Below are 22,131 nucleotides of genomic sequence, written 5' to 3' on the forward strand. Positions count from 1 at the left end.
CAATCCTGTTACTTTCATACACCAGCAAGTTGGCAGTCAGATCAATGGATAATTGTTCCTGAACTGTGTTGAATCTCCCCAGTGTGGATCTCCTTCTGTAGATCTGTTGCCATCTTGAACACAACTCAGGTTCCTTGGACTGTTCTTGCCAGTTGTTCTCACAAGAGCAGGCTGAGTCTATTCTCACTGCTCTCACCAAGCTGACAGCATCCACAACCACACTTTGCTTGCCAGGCTTATGGTGACTGGTGAACGTTTATTCAGACAGTTTGCAAATCCACTTCCCCAGGTGTCCTTCTGGGTGGTGCTTCATTACACGGCACTGTGATCTGTGTATACTGTGAATTCTGTACCTAGTAACTAGGGATGATAGGACTCAAGGCCTCTCTGATAGCCAGGCACTCCAGTTCTGCAGCTGAATACTTGGTTTCCCTCTTATATAACCTGTGACCTCCACAAGCTTCCAGGCTGCACCTACCAAGCTCATCATTTTTTTCCAGTGCAAATTTGATAGCAGCCTTTGAGGCATCACAGGTTTTTATGAATGGCTAGGGCACATCTGGGAATTTAAGCACAGAATAGTGAAGAAGTCCTTCCTTCAGTGACTCAAATGCTTTCTAGTATTTCTCTGTCCAGACAAAACTGCTTTTTTTTTTTTTTTTTTTTTTTTTTTTTTTTTTTTTTTTTTACAAATTTCTTGAAGAATCTGCAGTGGACTACAAACCATTGTATGTCCTTCAAGTCTGTAGGAACCTTCCAGTACTTTATAACATTCAATTCCAACCCATTCTTACTGACTATATGTCCTAGGAAAGTGATGCGACTCCTTGCAAACTGACATTGGTTTCCTGCACATTTAAATCCTGACTTCTTAAAAAGTTTTAGAACCCTTTCCACTCCTACCAGAGGTTCCTCCTGTGTTTTATGGACACAAATTAAGTCATCTAAATATAAGGGGATGTCTTCAATTCCCAAAATTTGGGTTCAGTGATTTACTACCCTCTGAAACATGCCTGGCACCTTCATGCATCCAAAAGACATTCTGCAGAATTGAAACAGTTCATAGGGCGTCACAAAGGCAGTTTTCTCTTCATCCTCAAGTGTCTGTTTAATCTGATGGTATCCAGATATCACATCAAAACTACTAAAATATTTTTCTCCTAACATTTTATCTTGTGGGTCTGCTATGTGCAGATGTGGGTAGCTATCTGGAAACATCTGTGTATTAAGTCTCCTGTAGCCAGTGCATATCCTCAAGTCTCCGTTTGGCTTTTTCACAGTTACAACTGTCAGGCTATTCTCCAGCATGCAAATTTAGCTTCTCTTTCACTGTGGCCTGGTACACCAGGGGAATCCAGTGTAGGGGCTACTTCACAGGAACACTCTCTGGCCTAAACACAATCTGATGTTGCACCCCATCAGATCTGCCAAGCTCGTCATTATTCCTGGAAGAGCGGCTGTTCTAATTGCTCACTTTAATTGCCTTCTATGGCTGCTTCTGTCAAGTCAATTCCCAGCTCTTTTACTGATTGGGCTGCTTCACAGCTCTTGATCTCTGTCCCTCTGAAAGGCTTTGAAACACTAGTTACACTCTCCCCATGGTCTGATCTTTCACTAATTGAACTTCCTGGTCAGTCACATTAATTGGTCTTACTCCAGAACTCCCTCTTTGGTCCGGCTTGAAACAGAGTCCCACTACACAGCCATCCTGACTGCATATTTGTAGCTTCAAACACTCCTATAGGTTCACCACAGCAGTCCTTTATCCTTAGGGGTATTATTGCATGATGACCCGGCTTCACCACAAATTTATTCTGAGAGACCACCAGGAGCAGTTCATCTCTGTCATCCTGAAGGCATGGCGGAGACACCTCTAAGGCCGCAAAAGTTGCTTCCCAGAGTCCACACTTCCTCCTACTCACCTCCTGCAGGAGTATCTGAATATTGTCCAGGGACAAGTGTGTTCTGTTGACACCTGTGACAGGGTGGAACTCATCACTCTGGTGCCACCTGCTAGCTGTCATGGGAATTAGCTCATCTTGCTAGAGCATCCTCTTCTGGTGGTGCGTTGCTGCCGTCGCTTCTCCTCTAGGAGCCATGTGGTTCCCAGGACCACGGTGACATGACCCTCCATCTGTGCTGTACTCTGTGCTCCCCGCTTCCGGGGGAATGTCACAGTCCCTTAGTCCAGCCACTTCCTCAGTGGCAAGTGAAGGCGGCAGGTGGGAGGGGAGTGATTGAAGCTGCTCTGCTCTGTAGCCCTTCTTATATGGATCATTCCACCTCTGATTGGCTGCTCCTCGCAGCCCCTCTCTAATTGGCTGCCTCCTGTGCAGCCTCCCTAGGGCTCTAATAACCCCGTATGGGCCAGTGTGGGGCACATGCCCTATCATGACATCCCAGGACTTCTTATGATGCTCTCAGATGAAATCCACTTCCAGTACAACATCACTAGAAATATTGGTCACTACAACAAAAAATCCTTTTAGGATTCAGAGACCCCAAATTCAAAGAGATTTGAGTTTCTCTTGATATCAGCAGTGGCTGATTATTAATAGTCACTAATTTAACTCCTAGAGTACAAATTTTCTTCCCTTCAGCACTGGGTGTTCCCATGGATCAGACTTATCTCAGATCCCGAGTCCAACAGCATTGTGGTTTTTCTAGCTGTTGATGTCCCCAGACCCAGACTAACCAGCAGCTCTTCACATTTGCCATTCTAATAGCTGCTGATGGTGGCCCTACTGCTTCAGCAACTTCTAGTTTCCCAGGTGTAGCTTCCCTCTCCTCAGGCAAATCTGTCTCCATTGACCGCTCCCCTCAGCATCATGCCCCCAAATGTCATAGAATCATAGAATACCAGGGTTGGAAGGGACCTCAGGAGGTCATCGAGTCCCACCCCCTGCTCAAATCAGGACGAATCCCCAGTCAGATTTTTGCCCCAGATCCCTAAATGGCCCCCTCAAGGACTGACCTCACAACCCTGGGTTTAGCAGGCCAATGCTCAAACCACTGAGCTATTCCTCCCCTCCCCAGGTGTCACCTGGCTTGGGACCCACTCAGGAAACAGTCTCTCGCTTCTGACCCATTGGTTGCCTGTGAATAACTTGGGTCTCCTCCAATTTTTTACTCACTTCACAAGCTGTCATTTTTTGAAGTGCTGCATTTGGTATAAAGGAATCACCCTGAGGCTGGGAATTAACAGCTGATACCTTTTAGGAAACCTCAAATTCTGCTTCCACATTTTGAACTCTGTGTATAACCTAGTCCATAGTACATTATCCTCCTTCACCAGGAGGTTATTAAACTACATGAAGCTGTTCAATGTCTTCATCAATGATTTAGATCAGAGCTGGGCAAACTACAGCCCACGGGCCACATCCAACCCACGGGACCATCCTGCCCAGCCCCCGAGCTCCTGGCCTGGGAGCTTAGCCCCTGGCCCCTCCCCTGCTGTCCCCTCTACCCCACAGCCTCAGCTTGCTCGCTCCACTGCCGGTGCAATGCTCTGGGTGGTGGGGCTATGAGTTCCTGGGGCAGTGCAGCTGCAGAGCCCTGCTTGACCTGGTGCTCTGTGCTGCGTGGCGGTGGCCGTGTGGCCTGGCTCCAGCCAGGTGGCACAGCTGTAGTGCCACCAGCAAGGGCGGCTCTAGACATTTCGCTACCCCAAGCATGGCGTCATGCCGCGGGGGGCACTCTGCCGGTTGCTGGTCCCGCTGCTCCGGTGGACCTCCCACAGGCACACCTGTGGGAGGTCCTCTGAAGCCGCGGGACCAGAGGACCCTTCGCAGGCATGCCGCTGAACGCACTGTGCCTGCCACCCTCCCAGCAACCGGCAGAGCGCCTCCCATGGCACGCTGCCCCAAGCACGCGCTTGACGTGCTGGGGCCTGGAGCCGCCCCTGGCCACCAGCCACTGGTGCTCAGGCAATGAGGTAAGGGGGCAGGGATCAGGGGAGGTTGGATAGAGGGCAGGAGAGTTTGGGGTGGTGGTCAGGGGTCGGGGATGTGGGTAGGGGTCGGGGTGTTTGGGGGGAACATGGGGTTGAATGGGGCCAGGGTCCTGGGGGGGCAGTCAGGAAGGGGGGAGTTGGCTGTGGTGGCAGGGAGCAGTCAGGGGCAGGGTTCTGGGGGAAGTTAGGGGACAGGGAGAAGGGGTGGTTGGATGGGACAGGAGTCCCGGGGGGGGGGCTGTCAGGAATTAGAGGAGGGTTTGGATGGGGTGGTGAGGGTCTGGGGGTGCTCAGGGGACAGGGAATGGGTGTGTGTGGATGGAGCAGGGGTCCCAGAGGGGCCATCTGGGAACGGGGTGTGGGGGGTTGGATGGGGCAGGAGTGCTGGGGAGGGCAGACAGGAAGTGGGAGCCGGGCCACGACTCCTTCCCCTAACCAGCCCTCCATACAATTTATGAAACCCAGTGCGGCCCTCAGGCCAAAAAGTTTGCCCGCCACTGATTTAGATAATGGCTTAGAGTACACTTATAAAGTTTGTGGACGATACCAAGCTGGGAGGGGTTGCAAGTACTTTGGAGGATAGGATTAGAATTCAAAATGATCTCAACAAACTGGAGCAATGGTCTGAAGTAAATAGGATGAAATTTAATAAGGACAAATGCAAAGTGCTCCACTTAGGAAGGAACAATCAGTTGCACACACACAAAATGGGCAATGACTGCCTAGGAAGTAGCACTGTGGAAAGGGATCTGGGGGTCATAGTGGACCATAAACTAAATATGAGTCAACAGTGTAACACTGTTGCAAAAAAAGCGAACATCATTCTGGGATGTGTTAGCAGGAGTGTTGTAAACAAGACACAAGAAGTAATTCTTCCACTGTACTCCGCACTGATTAGGCCTCAACTGGAGTATTGTGTCCATTTCTGGGTGCCACATTTCAAGAAAGATATGGACAAATTGGAGAAAGTCCAGAGAAGAGCAACAAAAATGATTCAAGGTCCAGAAAACATGAGCTATGAGAGATTAAAAAAACTGGGTTTGTTTAGTCTGGAAAAGAGAAGACTGAGCGGGGACCTGATGACAATTTTCAAGTACATAAAAGGTTGTTACAAGGAGGAGGGAGAAAAATAGTTTTTCTTAACCTCTGAGGATAGGGCAAGAAGCAATGGGCTTAAATTGCAGCAAGGGAGGTTTAGGTTGGACATTAGGAAAAACTTCCTAACTGTCAGAGTGGTTAAGCACTGGAATAAATTGCCTAGGGGGGTTGTGGAATCTCTGTCACTGGAAATTTTTAAGAGCAGGTTAGACAAACACGTGTCAGGGATGGTCTAGAAAATACTTAGTCCTGCCTTGAGTGCAGGAGACTGGACTAGATGACCTCTCAAGGTCCCTTCCAGTCCTATGATTCTATGATTCTACACTTATAAATTGAGGTTTCACATAGGATTCTCTCATAGCAGACGGCAGGGGCAGTCCGTGTGCTGTTAGGGTTGCATGTGCGTTTGCGTGGTGGCGGCAATTCGGCGGTAGCTTCTGTCTTCAGCTGGAAGACAGAAGCTGCTGAATTGCTGCCGCAAGCAGCTGAACATAGAAGCTGCCACTGAATTGCCACTGACGCGGAAATGCTCGTGCTGCCCTAATGGCACACGGACTGCCCGCGTCGTCTGTGGTGGCAATTCGGCGCACTGCTTGGGGCAGCAAAAACACAGGGACTGCCGCCCCTTGCTGATTGTTGCCTGAAGCACCTGCTTGGAATGCTGGTGCCTGCAGCCAGCCCTGCTTATAGATTGTAATCAAGTCACCCCTTACTCTTCTCTTTGTTAAGGTCAATAGATGGAGCTCCTTGAGTCTATCACTATAAAGGTTTGTTTTCTAATCCTTTAATCATTTCTGTGGCTCTTCTCCGAACCTCTCCAATTTATTAACATCCTTCTTGAATTGTAGGCACCAGAGCTGGACACAGGATGCCAGCACAAGTGCCAAGTATAGAGGTAAAATAACCTATCTACTTCTACTTGAGATTTCCCTCTTTAAGCATCCAAGGATTTGCATTAGCCCTTTTGCCCGTAGCATCACCCCGGGAGCTCATGTTCAGCTGATTGTCCACCATGACTGATTAGCCACCTTTGGTTGCTGGGTTTAGTGCGTGGGTGCCGGGTGGGGTTGGTGGCCTGTGATATGCAAGCGGTTATACTCGGTGAGTTGCTGGTCCCTTCTGGCCTTACACTCCATGACATAACGAACAGGAGTTCTTGTGGCACCTCACAAGTACTCCTGTTCTTTTTGCAGATAAAGACTAACACGGCTGCTACTCTGAAACTCCATGACATGACCCCCAAAGCTTTTTCAGAGTCACTGCTTCCCAGGATTGAGTCCCCAACCTGTAAGTGTGGCCTACAGTCTTTGTTCCTCAATGTATATATTTACATTTAGCTGTATTAAAATGCATATTGATATGAAAGACCCCAGCATCCTTCTTCCCCCCACTCCAATGACTCTATTTATTCACAATGGAAGAGCTTCATCAGGAGCGATTGAGAAAGGCCCTCCCCCATCAGAATATCCAATAGCTCAGGGTTAGGCACTCACCTGAAATATAGCAGATCCTTGTTCAAATCCCTTTTTCCTACTTAGGTGGAGGGGGCATTTGAACCAGGGGTCTTTCACATCCTAAGTCAATAAACTAACCACTAGGCTAAACGTTATAGAAATGTAGGACTGGAAGTGACCTCAGAAGGTCATCTAATTCAGTTCCCTGCTCTGAGGCAGGACTACATACAATCTAGATCATCCTTGCAGGTGTTTGTCTAATCTGTTCTTTAAAACCTTCAATGATGGAGATTCAACAACCTCCCCTAGGTAATTTGTTCCAGTGTTTAACCACCCTGACAGTTAGGAAGTTTTTCCTCATGTCTAACCTAAATCTCCCTTGCTGCAATTTAAGCCCATTACGTCTTGTCCTGTGCTCAGTGGATAAGAAGAACAATTTATCACGCTCCTCGTTATAACAACCTTTTACATACTTGAAAACTGCTATCATGCCCCGCTTCTTCAGACTAAAAAAAAAACAACAACATTTTTTTCAATTTAGATCTTTAATCATTTTTGTTTCTCTCCTCTGGACTTCTATTTGTCCACATCTTTTCCAAAGTGTGGTGCCCAGAAGTGGACACAATACTCTAGATGAGGATTTATCAGCGTGGCATAGAGTGGAAGAATTATTTCTTGTGTCTTGCTTACAGCACTCCTGCTAATCCAGCCCAGAATGATGTTTGCATTTTTTGAAACAGTGTCACATTCTTGAGTCATTTAGTTTATGATCCACTATGATACCCCGATCCTTTTCGGCAATACTCCTTCCTAGACACTCATTTCCCATTTTGTATTTGTGCAATTGATTGTCCCTTCCTAAGTGGAGTACTTTGAATTTGTCCTAATTGAATTCCTCCTATTTATTTCAGACCATTTCTGCAGGTTGTCAAGATCATTTTGAGTTCTAATCCTGTCCTCCAAAGCGCTTGCAACCCCCACTGCCTGATATCATCTGCAAACTTTATAAAGGAAGTAGGGTGACCAGATAGCAAGTGTGAAAAATCAGGATGGGGCTGGAGGGTAATAGGAGCCTATATAAGAAAAAGACCCAAAAATCGGGACTGTCTCTATAAAATTGGGTCATCTGGTCAACCTAGAGGGAAGTTTATATAAGGGAAGTCCTCCTCCTTCCCCTGTAATTCATCCCAGCTCTTTCGTGGGACCTCACCTGAGGAGCCCGACTTGGTAAGCAGCTCAATGTCTATTTCCCCCTGGTTTGTGAATTGCTCTTAGGTGGGAGTTAGGCTCCTGGATATTGACAAGGATGCTGCTGTGTGCATGCTCAGAAACAGAAACTTAGGTGCCTAGGGAACTTTTACTGCAAAAAAGTAGGTGGCAATTGAGTTTAGGCACCTACAGGATTTCAGTGGGAGTTTTGTGCAACACCATGGCCCTGAAACGGGAACGTTGTGCATTCAGGCCTAAGTACTGAGGAATGTACACTGTGCACTGGTTACACTGGGTGACAGGGGAGGCAACCTAAGGGCATCAATCTCTATCTTCGGTGACAAGTATCAGAGGGGTAGCTGTGTTAGTCTGGATCTGTAAAAGCAGCAAAGAGTCCTGTCTTTTACTCTATGAGGTGCCACAGGACTCTTTGCTAGCTTCGGTGAATCTATGAAAAAGATGTAAACTGCTGTCTAGTGTTTCTTATTCATAGAGTATAAGGCCAGACGGGTCCACTGTGATCACCTAGTCTGACCTCTTCTATAATACAAGCCCTAGGACTTCCCTGAATTAATTCTTCTTTGAACTAATGCACAGCTTTTAGAAAAAGATCCAATGGGCTGAACAAATCTTGGCTCACCTCTGATCTGCTAAGATGCATTTCAGTTGTTTGATAAATGTTCCCTGCTTCTCACTTTGTCTCCTCTCCCTATGCCCAACATTGTCCCTTCTGCCAGCCCACATCTAACACTCGAGTTAGCCTCTCAACTAATTTTCACCAACTGCTCTTGAAAAAAAAAGAAGCTCCTGATGTCTCAAATGTTGCATGCAGTATTTCTGCCATCACGGTGATCTCCTCCCACCTTATATCCCTTCTGCTGTGCAGTGCTCTGGAAAGTTCTAAGCTACTCTGGGCAGGATGTCTGCTCTTTGTTCAGTTCATTTACGTCCTGCGCATCACTGCTCATCTGTATACTGCAACATACATATAATAATCATAGAGATGATGACAGATTTGCCTCTTCTATGCCAAACCTTGTGAAAAATACTGAATGATCTTACAGCAACAATAACTAGAACTGGTTGAGAAATGAAAAAAAATGTTGCTTTTTTTTTTTAAACTTTTCATAAAAAACGTAATCACAATTTTGTTTTTTTGATAAATTTAATCATTCTATAAACTGGTTAAACAGGACATTTTTTCATGCAAAATAAAATAAATTAAAAAAAAAAACCAACCCATTGGTCTCAATTTCAATTTTTTTGACCAGATTGAGGAATGACATTTTTGTCATATAAGCACTGAGTATTTATTATTATTTGTTTGATCTGGTCCCAGCAGAATCATATTTTTATTACAAGTGGAGATTTGAGAACCTCTTCATTCACAGGGAAAGGTCTGTTCTTGTTCATTGCACCATAAGAAGTATGGAGGGGCAAGGTAAAAAGAGATGGGTGAATGATCCCATATAGAACTCTGCTGGAAAAACACAACTGAGATTTGAGCAGGCATGTTTTTGCTTGGTGCACAGTAAAGAGCACAAAGCTGCTGCAATCCAATGCAAGTGGATACTATGGGAGAAATGTTGAGTGCTAGGCATAGCATCTTGAACTATAAAGTTAAACCCTCTCCACAGCCACTCTATGGCTTGTAAAAACACAGGGTAAAAAACGGGACACGGAGTGGCTGTTGCTGAGATATGGAGATAAATCAACATAGCAGCATGCAAATTCAATGGAAATTTTAATTTTTCAGTTTGGTTTTAATTAAAAAAAATCAGTTTTTGGCATCAAAAGATCAAAGATGTTTACCGAAAACCAAAATTTTAGTTAACCTAAAAAGGATTTTTTAAATAATAATCTTTCTCTCTTTCTTTCTTTGGAAACAGTTTTTGAAAAGCAAAAATGTTTTATTTTTTGTTTGATGAAAAAGTAAAAAAAAAATTCTCAGAAAGTATAAAAAACAAAAAAAATTCAGTGCAAAATAATTGTCATTTTCAACCATTTCTAATTATCATATCTAAATACTCACTACTCCCATATCTGTGTAACAACAAACTGCAAATCAGAGACCAGCAGAACTGCCAACTGCAAACATTCAAAAATCAAGAGGTTTGCTTAAAATCATGAGACTTTTAAAAATAACTATTGAATACTTTTTTTATTATGTCTGCTGTGGTCATGTTTTCAAGCTTTTCTCTGCAATGATGAGGATAAAAACTTACTTTAAAAAAAAAGAAAGTGGAGACATTCCTAATCACATGCCTCCAGGAGCTGGAACTTTAAGAAAAGCACCCAATATTCTGAGACTCATAATTAAATCACCAGGTTTGGCAACACTATAAGCATGGAAGCAAATTATCCATCTTGCAAAGACAGTGTGGGGGATACTAGGTATTTATCACCATGCACCAACTGTTTCTGACCAGCACTCTTCATGCTGCAGTTTTCCTCACCTGCATACCACTGGCTCCCACAAAAGATTAACATTCTTTCCCACCCTTACAGAAACAAAGGAAATCAAAGAAATCCCTTTCCAGTTAGTGCCTGATTTACTGTCTTGGTAACTTTCACTGCTGTACACTCCTCTTTATCACTACCCACCTCGCAAATGTTAGCGGGCTGACAACTTGCTCCAGGGATGTTTCTTCACATTGCTTCTTTCATCCAGGCGTACCTACGCAGGTTGGTTTTGTTGCTCTCTTACTACACATTGTGTTCACATACTATTAAAAGGATCAGGGTAGATGATCTAAGGCAAATTTTCACTACTAGCTTTCCAAGTAAACTGCCCTGATATCATATCCTATGGGTACAGCACAGGAGGATCTGGGATTTGGCTGTTGAGTCTTTCATGCAGTTGGGCTGTAATGAAAGTGCCCTGTACGTGTGTGTAACTTTAAGGTAAACCAATCCCTCTCCTTAGCATAGTGACCTCTGGCCTCTTGAGCTGGGTGTAGCAAGAAGAACTAAAAATCCAACCCAAAAAAACTTGGCCTACATGAAGTCTGCAGCAGGGGTGGAGTCTGAATAGCCCAGCCATTGGTTGCTGTTGTTTCCTATATCCCTTATCACCTAGATGTGCTGTTAAATTTAGAGGCCATTTCTGAATGGTGAATGTGATAAGCCTCAAGACCATAACCTGCTCTTTTCTGAGCATGACTATACAGGCAGCACATTGTTTTCTTGCTCTCTCTCTCTCATTTGGGTGCTAGGCCAGGAAATCAGCAGAAAGGGTGGCAACTGATGCCCTGTTCTTCATGACATGCACAAAAGTACCTTGCACACCTTGCGCTGTCATCACTGGACAAATCAGATAAAGCAACTGCCTTCAGCTGCTCTAGGCAACAAGTTGGAGAATTCAAAACTTTCAGTCCTAAAAGGTGAAGACCAAAAGTTTGATGCCACGGACCTAATTCACTGTGTCTCGTGTGGCTACGAAGATTTTCTCCATCACTGCAGGTGGTTTCAAGAGACCTGGCAAGGCGTCTTTCCTCCCCCAAGGCCCATAAGAGGGGGAATTAAAGGAAAAAAGGCTTGGTGACTTGCTGTGTACTCACCATATGTAAAAACGGCAAAAGGGCCAGCTCCCAGTAAGTAAGCGCTAAGCAGAGCTGTTTGGGAAGTGGGTTTTGTTCCCATGAGAACACTTGGATGATTTTTTTTTAACCAAAGTTTTTGGGCTTTTGTTGGGAAAAACAAACAAAACAAAATGCATACGTTGATTTGTTTTGCTTTTGTTTTTGGTATCTGAAAAGTGAAATGTTCTGTCAGAAAACCAAGAATTTTTCAATCAAATATAGTCAAAATTGGACATTTCCTGTAGGAAAACCAATGTTCTGTTGAAAAAAATGTTGCATGAAAAATATGGTCCAGCTCTAGGTCTACTGAAAGCAGCAAATAGACTGAGGACCTGATTCTCTGGACTTTTGCATTGCTGTAAAACTGGCAGATTTGGAAAGCTGGAAGTTCCCTATATATAGGGGCAAACCTTGTGTGGTACAGACCAAATGCAACTGCTGTATGCCAATGCCATACCCCCAGTTCCTGGGCTAAGGGGCAAGGCCCAGGGAATGGTGAAAATCCCTCTTTTTTGGCTATCACTGGCTACTAGAATGGCCTCTCTTGGCTACCTAGGCAGCTAAGTTTAATTTAGAGAGGATGTTCTAACTTATCCCAGCATTGTCTGGAGCTGAGAATTGGGTCCTGAGAGCCTAAATGAAGTTACCAAGCTTCTCTCCTTGTTTTTTGCTGGACTTGGGGACTAAACACCTGAGTGGAACCTTTTACTTGTAGGCTGGGAGAACCTCGTTACCCACAAGTATTTTGGTGGTTACTGTGCCAGTGGATTGCTAAGTGGGTTGTGGTTTTAGGTTTCATCCTCTCTATAACATACCATAAATAAATATTTGCATTCTCCTCCTATTGCATTGCAGTATCATCTTTTTCATCCTGCGATCTCCAAGCACTGCATAAATATCAGTGAATACCGGCACGTGAGCTAGGTGTGTGTGACTATCCCCATGTTACAGATTAGTGACTAAATCACAGTGCCAAGACTGGGTAGAGATGAGAAGAGAACAGAGAGAAATCTGAACTCTGCACTCTAGACCCCCAGATGATCCTCCCACCTCACTGGGCCTGATTCTTATCTCACTTACTCCACTGCCACACTTCCATTAACATCAACTAAGTTCCCTCTGCTCTACACTTCTGTCAGTAGGAGGAGAACCAGGTCCATTATTTCTCTATATAGAAGAGCATGGAGACAGCCATCTCACTGCCAGAGGCTCCAACTTGACCGTCCCATGCTATGGATACCATCAGAACGTTATCTATCGTTGACTCCTAGAAGTAAGCTGGTCCTCCCATTTGGGCATGACACCACTGGGGCTGTAAAACAAGAAGGAACTGGGACTGAGTCACAAGTGTAATGCTTATTTGAAATCCTCCAAGACGAATCCTCATATTGGGCCTCTCCAAGCTCCGTGCCCAAGAGTTCATGAAAGCAGAAGGGCGTGAAGCTAACAATTACTGGCTGAGATAAACACTGTGTTCCCTCCCATTGTGAGGCGCTCAATGGTCTGTCCAAAGTCGCATTCAGATGCTCTTTGGATGGCCAGGAAGAACTGTATAGACTAGCGGATGTTGGGGCCACGAACTCCTGGTAGCTAGTCAGTCCAAGCCAGCTGACTGCTATCAGCATGGCGCTGATTTCCAGTGGGAAACCGGCCAAGAGAAGTTGCCAGGATTGTCTGAGGGGGAAAGGTGGAGGAGACAAAGGAGAAAACGGGAAAGGGAGGCATGGTGTGGAGATTGACAGTAGCATCAAAACCAAAAGAAAATAAAATCTGACATGTGGAAGGATCCCCCAGAAGCTGGCTCCAGACCAGCGGCAGGCAGAGAATCCTCTGAGTCAGGGCAATTAAAAAAAATAGTTTGCCCCATTGCTCCTCTCAAAGGGCATGTGTGCAAAGAGCAAGGGACAGCAGGGAACCACATGGCAGATACCAGTGGTGAGTCCGGTGACATCAGAGAGAAAGTGCACCCCGAGAGACACGCACCACCCCTGGAAACTGCGGTTCGGAGGGAGGGGAACTGGTGAGGAGAGGTACATGGATGAACGTGGACAGTGTCCCTCTCTGCCCCACAACAGCACTGGAGTGTGACATTTACAGCAGCATGATAAGAATTTGAGATGGGGAGGGGAGATCCTGCAGAGAATTCAAACAGATATCACATGTCTGTCTGCTGGCAGGGCCCTGAAGCAAACCTCTCTTAGTGGCTTACACTCAGAAGGTCAGATCTTTAGCTAAGAGAAATAAGCATGGCTCCCCCACAGTCTAATGCATTACACCAGCCGGGGATCTGGCCCAGAGAGCCTTTTATTCCCCCCAGTGCCTGATTTTCCTCCCCCTAAGGCACTGTACTCTCTCGCCCAACCAACCCCGCTGCCACAAACCCATCCCCCGACCCCACCAGCTTCTCTCCAAACGCTCATTTATTTTCCCGATGCCACCCGGTGGGTGGGATTTTTCTCCCCTGTAGCCAGCAGCCAAAGCATCCACCTGCTAGCCACCTTCCAAACCTTTGTCTCTGAGCCGTGCACACAGTTCTGAGCATGAGACGATTAAGGGGAGGGGAAAGGGAGAAAATAGTATCGACAGAAGTAAATCGAGAAATCAAAAAACGTAAGCAAAGAGAAAGCAGTTCGAAAGGCAAAGTGTTCAGAGAAAGCCCTTTCCTGGATGAATCTAATTGTTTTGTTATCTTTACCCACCAAAGCATTTACTTTGGTTTGTCGCCCGATCCACAAACACTTTCGAGGAGATGACATTACCGAAAGGCAGGAACATCTGCATCAGCTCAGCATCCCCAAACTCCTGGGGCAGATGGTAGATAAACAGGTTACAGCCCTCTGGTCCTGCAGGTGAGATGGGAAAGAGAAGAAGGGAGGAGATTTGAATAAAGAGTACCTGGATTGGACACGCCTCTCTCTCTCCTCTCACCTACCCTCTGCTGGGGTGAAAGGCTCCATAGCAGCATATTCTCTAGCAGTACTTCTGTACAGTCTATGTTTTAAATGCTTCCACCACTTCCTTTGGCAGACTGCTAAGATCTTGCCACTAGACTTCCTCAGCAGAGGGGATCAGGCAGTGGGGATCAACTTCCACAGGGGTTTTGGCTAATCCAGGCTCTGACCCACCAAATGACCAAAGTGATATTTACAACAGCTGCCTACCCTCCCTCCAAAAAAAACCTCACCCCAAGCCAAGATTTTTATAACCAGAGAAGGGAGGAGACCAGGAGACCCCCATGGGGACCTTGCTATGCCAATCTAAGCAACATGCCAGGTGATCAAATACTACAGCCATGGCATTAGCATAGAACTGATAGCTAGGTAGCTAGATAGAGTGGCATGTATGGAGATGGAAAGAAAGCAGCTTTTCCCAGTATTCCGTTCAGAATTTTTCTTTGTTTCGTTCATTCTCATTAATCTTAGTTTCACCTCCCCCCCGCATCCATCTCCTTGGACCACTCTGAATGGTCCCCCTTCCTCTGTCCATCCCTCCCTGGTGTTCATAGGCGGAAGGTTGGTCATCGTTCTCAAACAGCTATTAAGGCGATTGGTGATGATGAGTGGGGACAGACACACAAACACATGGAATTCTATATTCAGCCACCTGACTCTCTGCCCAAACTCAGACAGAACCTGGCCAAGGCTGAAACCCTGAAGCATGACCCCCTGCCCAATACAGACATTCATATTCTACACATTGTTTCCAGGCAGGGACCCGCCATTCTCTTCCTGGGGCTGCAATAGATGCTAGAGCAAGAATTCCCGCAGCCTTTTGCAGTATGCAGTAGACTCTAACCTGGAGCTGGTTGGGAAAATCGTGATAGAGCAGTTTTCCATTGGAAAACGCAGTTCAGTCAAAATGAAAATGCTTTGAAAAATCACATAGATTTCGCTGAAATGTTGTTTCAGAAAAAAAGGAGGGGTGGGGGTGGAAAAGCTCCAACAGTGTCGAAACTTCATGTTGATTTTTCTCTTCAAAATGACTTTTCATTTCAAGTTATGTAATGTATTGTACTTTATATGATAGAATTAAAAAAATCAAAATGGAAACAAAACAGAAAATTTCATTTTGGATCGATCAAGACATTTCAGTTTTGTCAAAATGGAAAGTTTTGATTGATCTCAAATGAATTGAGTATTTTGGTATTTTCTTTCATGGACCATTTTGAAATGTTCAGGTTTAGTCCTGACTTGGAACCAAAATGTCGCAATCCCGAACTCCTCCATGAAATAGAATTTCTTGTTTCTGCCCTGTTCTACTCTTAAGAACATAAGAACAGCCGTATCGGGTCAGACTGATTGTCTATCTAGCCCTGTTTTCTGTCTTCCAACAGTGGCCAATGCCAGGAGCTTCAGAAGGAATGACCACAACGGGGAAATAACTGAGTGATCCATCTCCTGTTGTCCAGGCCCAGCTTCTGGCAATCAGAGGTTTAAGGACAGTGAGAGCACGGGGTTGTATCCCTGACCATCTGCTAAAGCCATTGATGGACCTATCCTCCATGAACTTATCTAGTTCTTATTTGAACCCCGTTATACTTTTGACCTTAACAAAGGTAGTTCAGTTTTGCTAATCAGTGTATGAGAGGGCCAATTCCTTTGCATGCTTCTGGGGATGCTCTCCTAGCACCCAGCTGAGCTCTCATTCCTGACTGTGAGAAAGACACAAAGGGTGAGGGGGAAGATCCGTGTGTCTCCCTTTACCACCACCACACACCTATCTGACCTAGCAAAGCAGGGCTTCTGTCATTTATTGCTGGAGCACAGTGCAAGTGGGGAAAGAAAAGGATTTTAATGCTCTCGCTTTCTTCATCAGGGCATAATTATAGTGTCATAACACAGCAAATTACAACTTTGCCTTTCCTGTTAGGGAGGGGAGTTCGCCTAGGAGCTCCCACCTTTTATTGGCCATTACTCATTCCCCTGGCTGGCAGGATAAGTACGGTGAAGTCAGGATTCTGACAGATGCCCATTTAAAGCTCATTAAAATTCCTGGGCCTCAGCATGATTGAAGTCACAGGCTCTCCACATTTCCTTTTGGATTAATGGAAAATGAAGCCCTAATGAATATTTGCTAAGCACAATTTTCCCCACTAATTTGCTAAAAGGACTGTCAGGAAGGAACAGCTGATCCTTTGCATTTCGTGCATTTCCTAGAGGTTGCTGCAGAGTTTATTCCATATGGGGGGATGCCAGTGCACCAGGGTAATTAACTAATTAGGCCCCCGGTCGTCTGCTTAGCTAAATTACTTTTGAACCTGAGTGGCCACCCTAATTCATACAAAGATTTACCCTACATCTGTACCTTCTTCAGGGTTATCCCCTCCCTTCTGCAGTGACTGCTGTTCAATCTCCAGGAAAGAGAGATGCAATTCAGTTCAGTTCAATAAAACTTTATTGTAGAGGTGGGCAAAAAAAAAAATAAATCAATTCAGTGTTTTTTGAAAAATGCATTTTTTAAGACTTGAAACTGGGTCACATTTGACAAATAGCTTTGGTTGAAATTTGTTTTTTGAAACAGTCGAAACCATGTCTTAACCTTTGTTTTGAAACATTTCGTTTTAACTTTTGGTTTCAAATATGACCAATTTTAAAAAGCCCATGCACGCCCCCAAAAGAGGGTGAAAAACACCCAAAATGGCTGAATCAAAATGAAGAACAAAAAAAAAATGTCAACTTGAAATCAATTTTAAAAACCTAAATAAACAAAAACAAAAACTAGTTTCAGTTCAACTTGAAATGTTTCAGCTCACTGGAAATACATATTTTTTTATTTGATGAAAAAAATTTTAAAAATTATTTTGGTTTAAATTGAACTGGATTTTTTTGAGCTCTATTTGCTCAGGAATCTATAAATGTTGCCAAAGCATGAGATGAAGACAGACCTCTTGGGTATCTGTTAGAGGTGGGTGAGACCTCCCAGGAGAGAGATATGGACAGATGCATTTCCTGAAGTCTTGGATATATTGTACTTGAGCGGGAATCCTATCCTGTTGTAATCTGACCTGGGATGTACCTAGCGAAACCTATGAAGTCTCAGAAATAGTTGGTTGAAACAGGGAATGTGGTCCTGAACATTAAACTTCCCCAGGTTTGAAAGTTGGACCCATGGTGTGAAAACCTTTATAAGTTAGGCCTGAAATCAGCATTGTCTGATTCTACTGCGGGATCAAGCACAAAAGAGGAAGATGGAAGGAAGCAAAGCCCCTGCTTAAAGTGCAGCCGTGTTCTGAACTGTGACTGTGACTGTGATACCGTGGAGGTCCACATAGAATCATAGGACTTGAAGGGACCTCGAGAAGTCTTCTAGTCCAGTCCCCTGCACTCACTGATTCTATCTCAGTGAATAAGATCCAATTTGCTCAGTTCTCAAGTCAAAAGAGTCTTTTCTAATTGCCAGCCCTGCAAACTGAAAAAAACTCAGCTGGGATTGTTTGGCTTGTTATACCATCACCAGCAATAACGATGTGGCAATCAGAATTTAAGTGACAAGCCATTTTTTATCCACCTGTCTGTCTATCTACCCATTTATCTATATGTCTTCCATCACAAATAGTAGTTAACCGCCTCCTTGTTGTTAAAGAGATAACAAAACCACCCCTCTCTCCTTTGCCTTATCTGCAGGAGTAAAACTGAAGTGTGTGTGTGTGTGTGTGTGTGTGTGTGTGTGTGAGAGAGAGAGAGAGAGAGAGAGAGAAGAACGTACTGAGAGCAAGCTAAATCAAAGAAATGAGTTATATGTTTATTTCTGAATGCTGTTAAGTCCATGGTCTTTATCATCTCTTGTGGCAATGAGTTCCACAGTCTAGGCCCAGCCACTTGGGAAGTTGTATCTCCCATAATCATGAGTTTCCTTCTTAATAGTCAAGAGTTCCATGGTTTCTATGGAAGGTAGCTATCATGGGAAATCAGGCCACGGAGAGAGAGAGAGGGAGAGAGAGGGAGAGAGAGGAGTTCTCTCCATTAGTTAAGGCCACTCTCATGGAGAGCTTTGAATATCAGGACAAAGAGCTTGAGATGGACTTTGTATTCAGTGGAGAACTAGTGCAGAGAGACACTGGGTTGTTGTGTTCCTGGAGACCTGTGTAGTTGCACTGAGAGTTTAGGGCCACAGAGCAGCTGTCAATGGCTCACCGTTATACTGGGAGGGTAAATCTGGTGGAATCCCGCAGGGGTCCCTCCTGGGTCCTGTGCTAGCCAATATTTTCATTAATGACTTGGATAATGGCTTGAAGAGCATGCTTGTAACATTTGCAGATGATACCAAGATGGGATGGGTTGCAATTACTTTGGAGAACAGGATTAGAATTCAAAATTACCTAGACAAATTGGATGATTAGTCTGAAATCAACAAGATGAAATTCAGTAAACATAAGTGCAAAGTATTACACTTAGGAAGGAAAAGGCAAGTGCACAGATGCAAAATAGGGAACAACGGGCTAGGCAGTAGCACTGCTCAAAAGGGCTTGGAGGAGACAGTAGATTACAAATTGCATAGGAGCCAACAATAGGTTGCAAAAAAGATGAATATCATTCTGAGTGTATTAACAGGAATGTCGTACGTAAGTCATGGGAGGTAATTGTCCGGCTCCACTCAGCACTGATGAGATCTCAGCTGGAGTGCTATGTCTAGCTCTGAGTTGCTAGAAAAGATGTGGATAAATTGGAGTGAGTCCAGAAGAGGGCAACAAAAATAATAAAAGGTTTAGAAAACCTGATCTATGAGGAAAAGTTAAAAAGCTGGGTATGTTTAGTCTTGAGAAAAGCAGACGGAGGGGACAATCTGATAACAGTCTTCAAATCTGTTAAAGGCTTTATAAAGAGGACGGTGATTAATTGTTCTTCGCGTCCACTGAAGGTAGGACAAGAAGTAATGGGCTTAATCTGCAGTGAGCGAGATTTAGATTAAACATTAAGAAAACTTTCTAACGGTAAGCGTAGTTAAGCTCTGGAATAGGCTTCCAAGGGAGGCTGTGGATTTCCTGTTATTCCTCTGGCTTTTTTGCTGCCCCAGGCAAAAAACAACAAAAAAACCCCATGCGGCATGGCTGGAGTGGCAAAGCAGGGGGAAAAAAATGGTGCAACCGGAGCGGCAAAGCAGGGGGGAAAAAAAAAACCTGTGGTGTGGCCGGAGTGGTAAAGCAGGGGGAAAAAAAACAAAAATGGTGCGGCTGGAGCAGCAAAGAAGGGAAAAAAAAACAAAACAAAAAAACCTGCGGCACGGCCAGAGTCAGGGTGCAGGGGGACTCCCTGTGCTGCAGACATGCCCCGGCTAGTGGAGGGGAGGGGAAGGGAGCGGGGGGGGGAGAGAGAAGAGGAGGATCCAGGGCTCCAGCGGGGCGCTTGCCACGCGGCCCGACCGCCGCGCTGCCTGCTGGGCAGGCTTCACGCCGCTCCGGTCAGCGGGGAGGGAAGGACGGAGCACGCAGCCGGCTCCCAGCAGGGCGCTCCCCTCCTCTGCGCTGCCAACCCCTACAGGGCGGCCGGCTTGGTGAACCAAAAAAAAGCGGCCGTGCTGCCCTAGCATTGGGCGGAAGCCGCCCGGTAGAATCTGCCACCCCTAGCACGAGCTTGTCGGTGCCTGGAGCTGGCCCTGTCTTGAAGTCCCTTCCAGCCCTTTATGTCTATGATTCTATGAATACTACCTTAGACCTTACACCCCAGTTGTTCCTATTCAGTTCAGTGAGGTTGCAAGTCAGTTCCTGGCAGTGTTAATGATATTTTACCAAGCTGACAGAATCAAGTTCACTTTCCCGTAGCTGCCCTGGCTCTGCTGTACTAAAACCTAAATGAGCCGATGTGACTCAAAGACACAGAGGGTGTGATTCTGATCTCACATTGGCGTAACTCCATGGACTTCAAAATTCTTAATTTATCTCTGCGTAAGTGAGCGGCAAATCAACCCCTCAGGGGGTAGAGATGCTGACATTTATACAAAGTCACTGTTATGACCATCAATGCACTTTAAGCAGAAATATCCATGATCCAGGCAAAAGGGAAAGCAATAGGACATAGTGGGAGATGAACGGATTCCATATCATATGCCAATATTTTCTTCAGTATGGAAACCTCCTCTTCTCATACAAATTCCACTTGTAGGGCATGCAGCAGTGGAAATTGCATATAGTTTAGAACTGCCTGATTGCAATGCTCCCCCAAAATGCATCCATGTCAAATGTTCTCATGAAATGAAAATGCCAAAGAACTTACATTTGAGACCATCAGAATGTTTCATTTTGATATTGTCATTTCGATTCGTTTTGTCTTGACTTTCATATTACGTTAAAATATTTACTGGTGTTTGTTATAGACAATGTTAAATGTAATATATAAAATGAAAGATTAAAATTAACATTTTAATATAGAATGCACGTTGACATGGAATGAAGCAGAACGATATCGTTGATACCAAATATTTTGACACTATTGAAATGAAATGTTTCAAATTTTGTCAGAATTGGCACATTCCCATGAAATGTTTTTGATTTGGATGAAACGGGACTTTTCAATGAACACTTTTCTCGACCCACCACTGCTGGCCTCTTCTGTACACAACGTAATCAAACCTTATGCATTATGCTGCCCTCTAGTGGCTGCAGCCCAGACAGGACCTAAGCACGTATCCCACAAGCGTGAACATTTCCATAGGTTACCAGTAACGCCTGATGATGTTACACAACAGATGGACAGTGGATGAGCAGAGGGTCCAAAGTGATGAGGCATCTTCTGGCTCTATGTAACTGGGGGGTTGGTGAAACACAATGTAATGGGGTGACTTGCTAGGTATGGAACAGGGAACAGTCTGTTTACTTACCTTCTCTCTGTTGCTGTGGGATCATGGGAGGCGGCTGTGGAAACGCTTGGCTAATCTGGCCATAAGCAGCAGGATAAGCAGCTATAGAGAAAGAAGGGGAGAGAAGAAAGATCGAAAGATTTCAGCAATGGGGAGTCCAGACCTTTCATCCCAATAACCACACCAAGCTGTATTTATGCTCAGACCATTCACTTTGGCTGCAATAGCCATATGGGGGAGAAGCATGTACTCAAATGGCAGGGATATCACAGGGCAGGTTAAAATGTCAGGCTTTGGCAGGTCTGGGAGTCCTTTGCTTTGGGCACTGAAAGTCACTTGGACTTAATCAACTGCAACACTTCAGGCCAGATCCTCAGCTTATATAAACAGGTGGAACCCTGTAAAGGTGAATGGAGCTCCCCCAGTTAAAGATCCGGCCTCTTGTTTGATTCAGGAGTAGACTGGTGAAGTTCTGGATTTACAACAGAGAGTCTCAAAACAACCTGCTCTGAAGAGCTCACAAGAAAACGAGGCACTTCTGCAGCCCCTTTAACATGATTGTCCTAATGCACATTACAAACATGAGCTAATTCATCCTGACTCAAGCACCAGTAGGTATTGTGTGTCCTCTTGTTTCCCAGATGGAGAGACTAAAGCACAAACAGGCTAAACTCGAGGTATCTCCTGTGGGATCACATGGATAGGACAGTCTTGCACTACAGCCCATGTTTGACACCTGAGACCCCTGAACAGTGGGACAAGATACACATGAAGATGCCTCCGAATTCTGACCTACATTGAGCCTGCTGACTCCATCAGGAGCTGTGTGCACATGTGTGTGTGTCTGTGGGGCAGATATGAAAGAAGAAATTGCCCCACATTGGGGCACTGCAGAGGGGGATGTATATTAAGAAGCATCAAGGATAGATCCCATTTCATTGTTAAAGCTTGAAGGAATCAGTTGTTAATGATATTAACCAAAACACCATTTTAAGAGACAGGAAGTGAATTCCAGGTAGATAGTGCCATGTAGCAGAGAATTTTC

The 22,131-nt window shown here is 45.0% G+C and overlaps 1 protein-coding gene across 14 annotated transcripts in view; it reads right to left on the reverse strand.

The window, feature by feature from the left end:
* CELF4 (CUGBP Elav-like family member 4) overlaps positions 1 to 22,131 on the reverse strand; it is an 885,612-nt gene that overhangs the window by 53,839 nt on the left and 809,642 nt on the right. For 10 of the 14 annotated variants that reach the window (XR_007773108.1, XR_007773107.1, XM_050943604.1 and 7 more), the window contains exons 10-11: positions 21,108 to 21,188; positions 13,994 to 14,137 (exon numbers count right to left, since the gene is read on the reverse strand). Coding sequence is in view for 12 of the 14 variants with exons in the window: in XM_050943604.1 (XP_050799561.1) it covers positions 13,994 to 14,137; positions 21,108 to 21,188 (225 nt within the window). In the remaining 2 variants the exon portion in view is untranslated. The remainder of the gene's footprint in view (positions 1 to 13,993; positions 14,138 to 21,107; positions 21,189 to 22,131) is intronic. The other 4 variants (XM_050943611.1, XM_050943614.1, XM_050943613.1 and 1 more) reach the window with 1 other exon arrangement.

Source organism: Gopherus flavomarginatus, chromosome 3, assembly GCF_025201925.1.
Source record: "Gopherus flavomarginatus isolate rGopFla2 chromosome 3, rGopFla2.mat.asm, whole genome shotgun sequence".
Taxonomy (NCBI): Eukaryota; Metazoa; Chordata; order Testudines; family Testudinidae; genus Gopherus; species Gopherus flavomarginatus.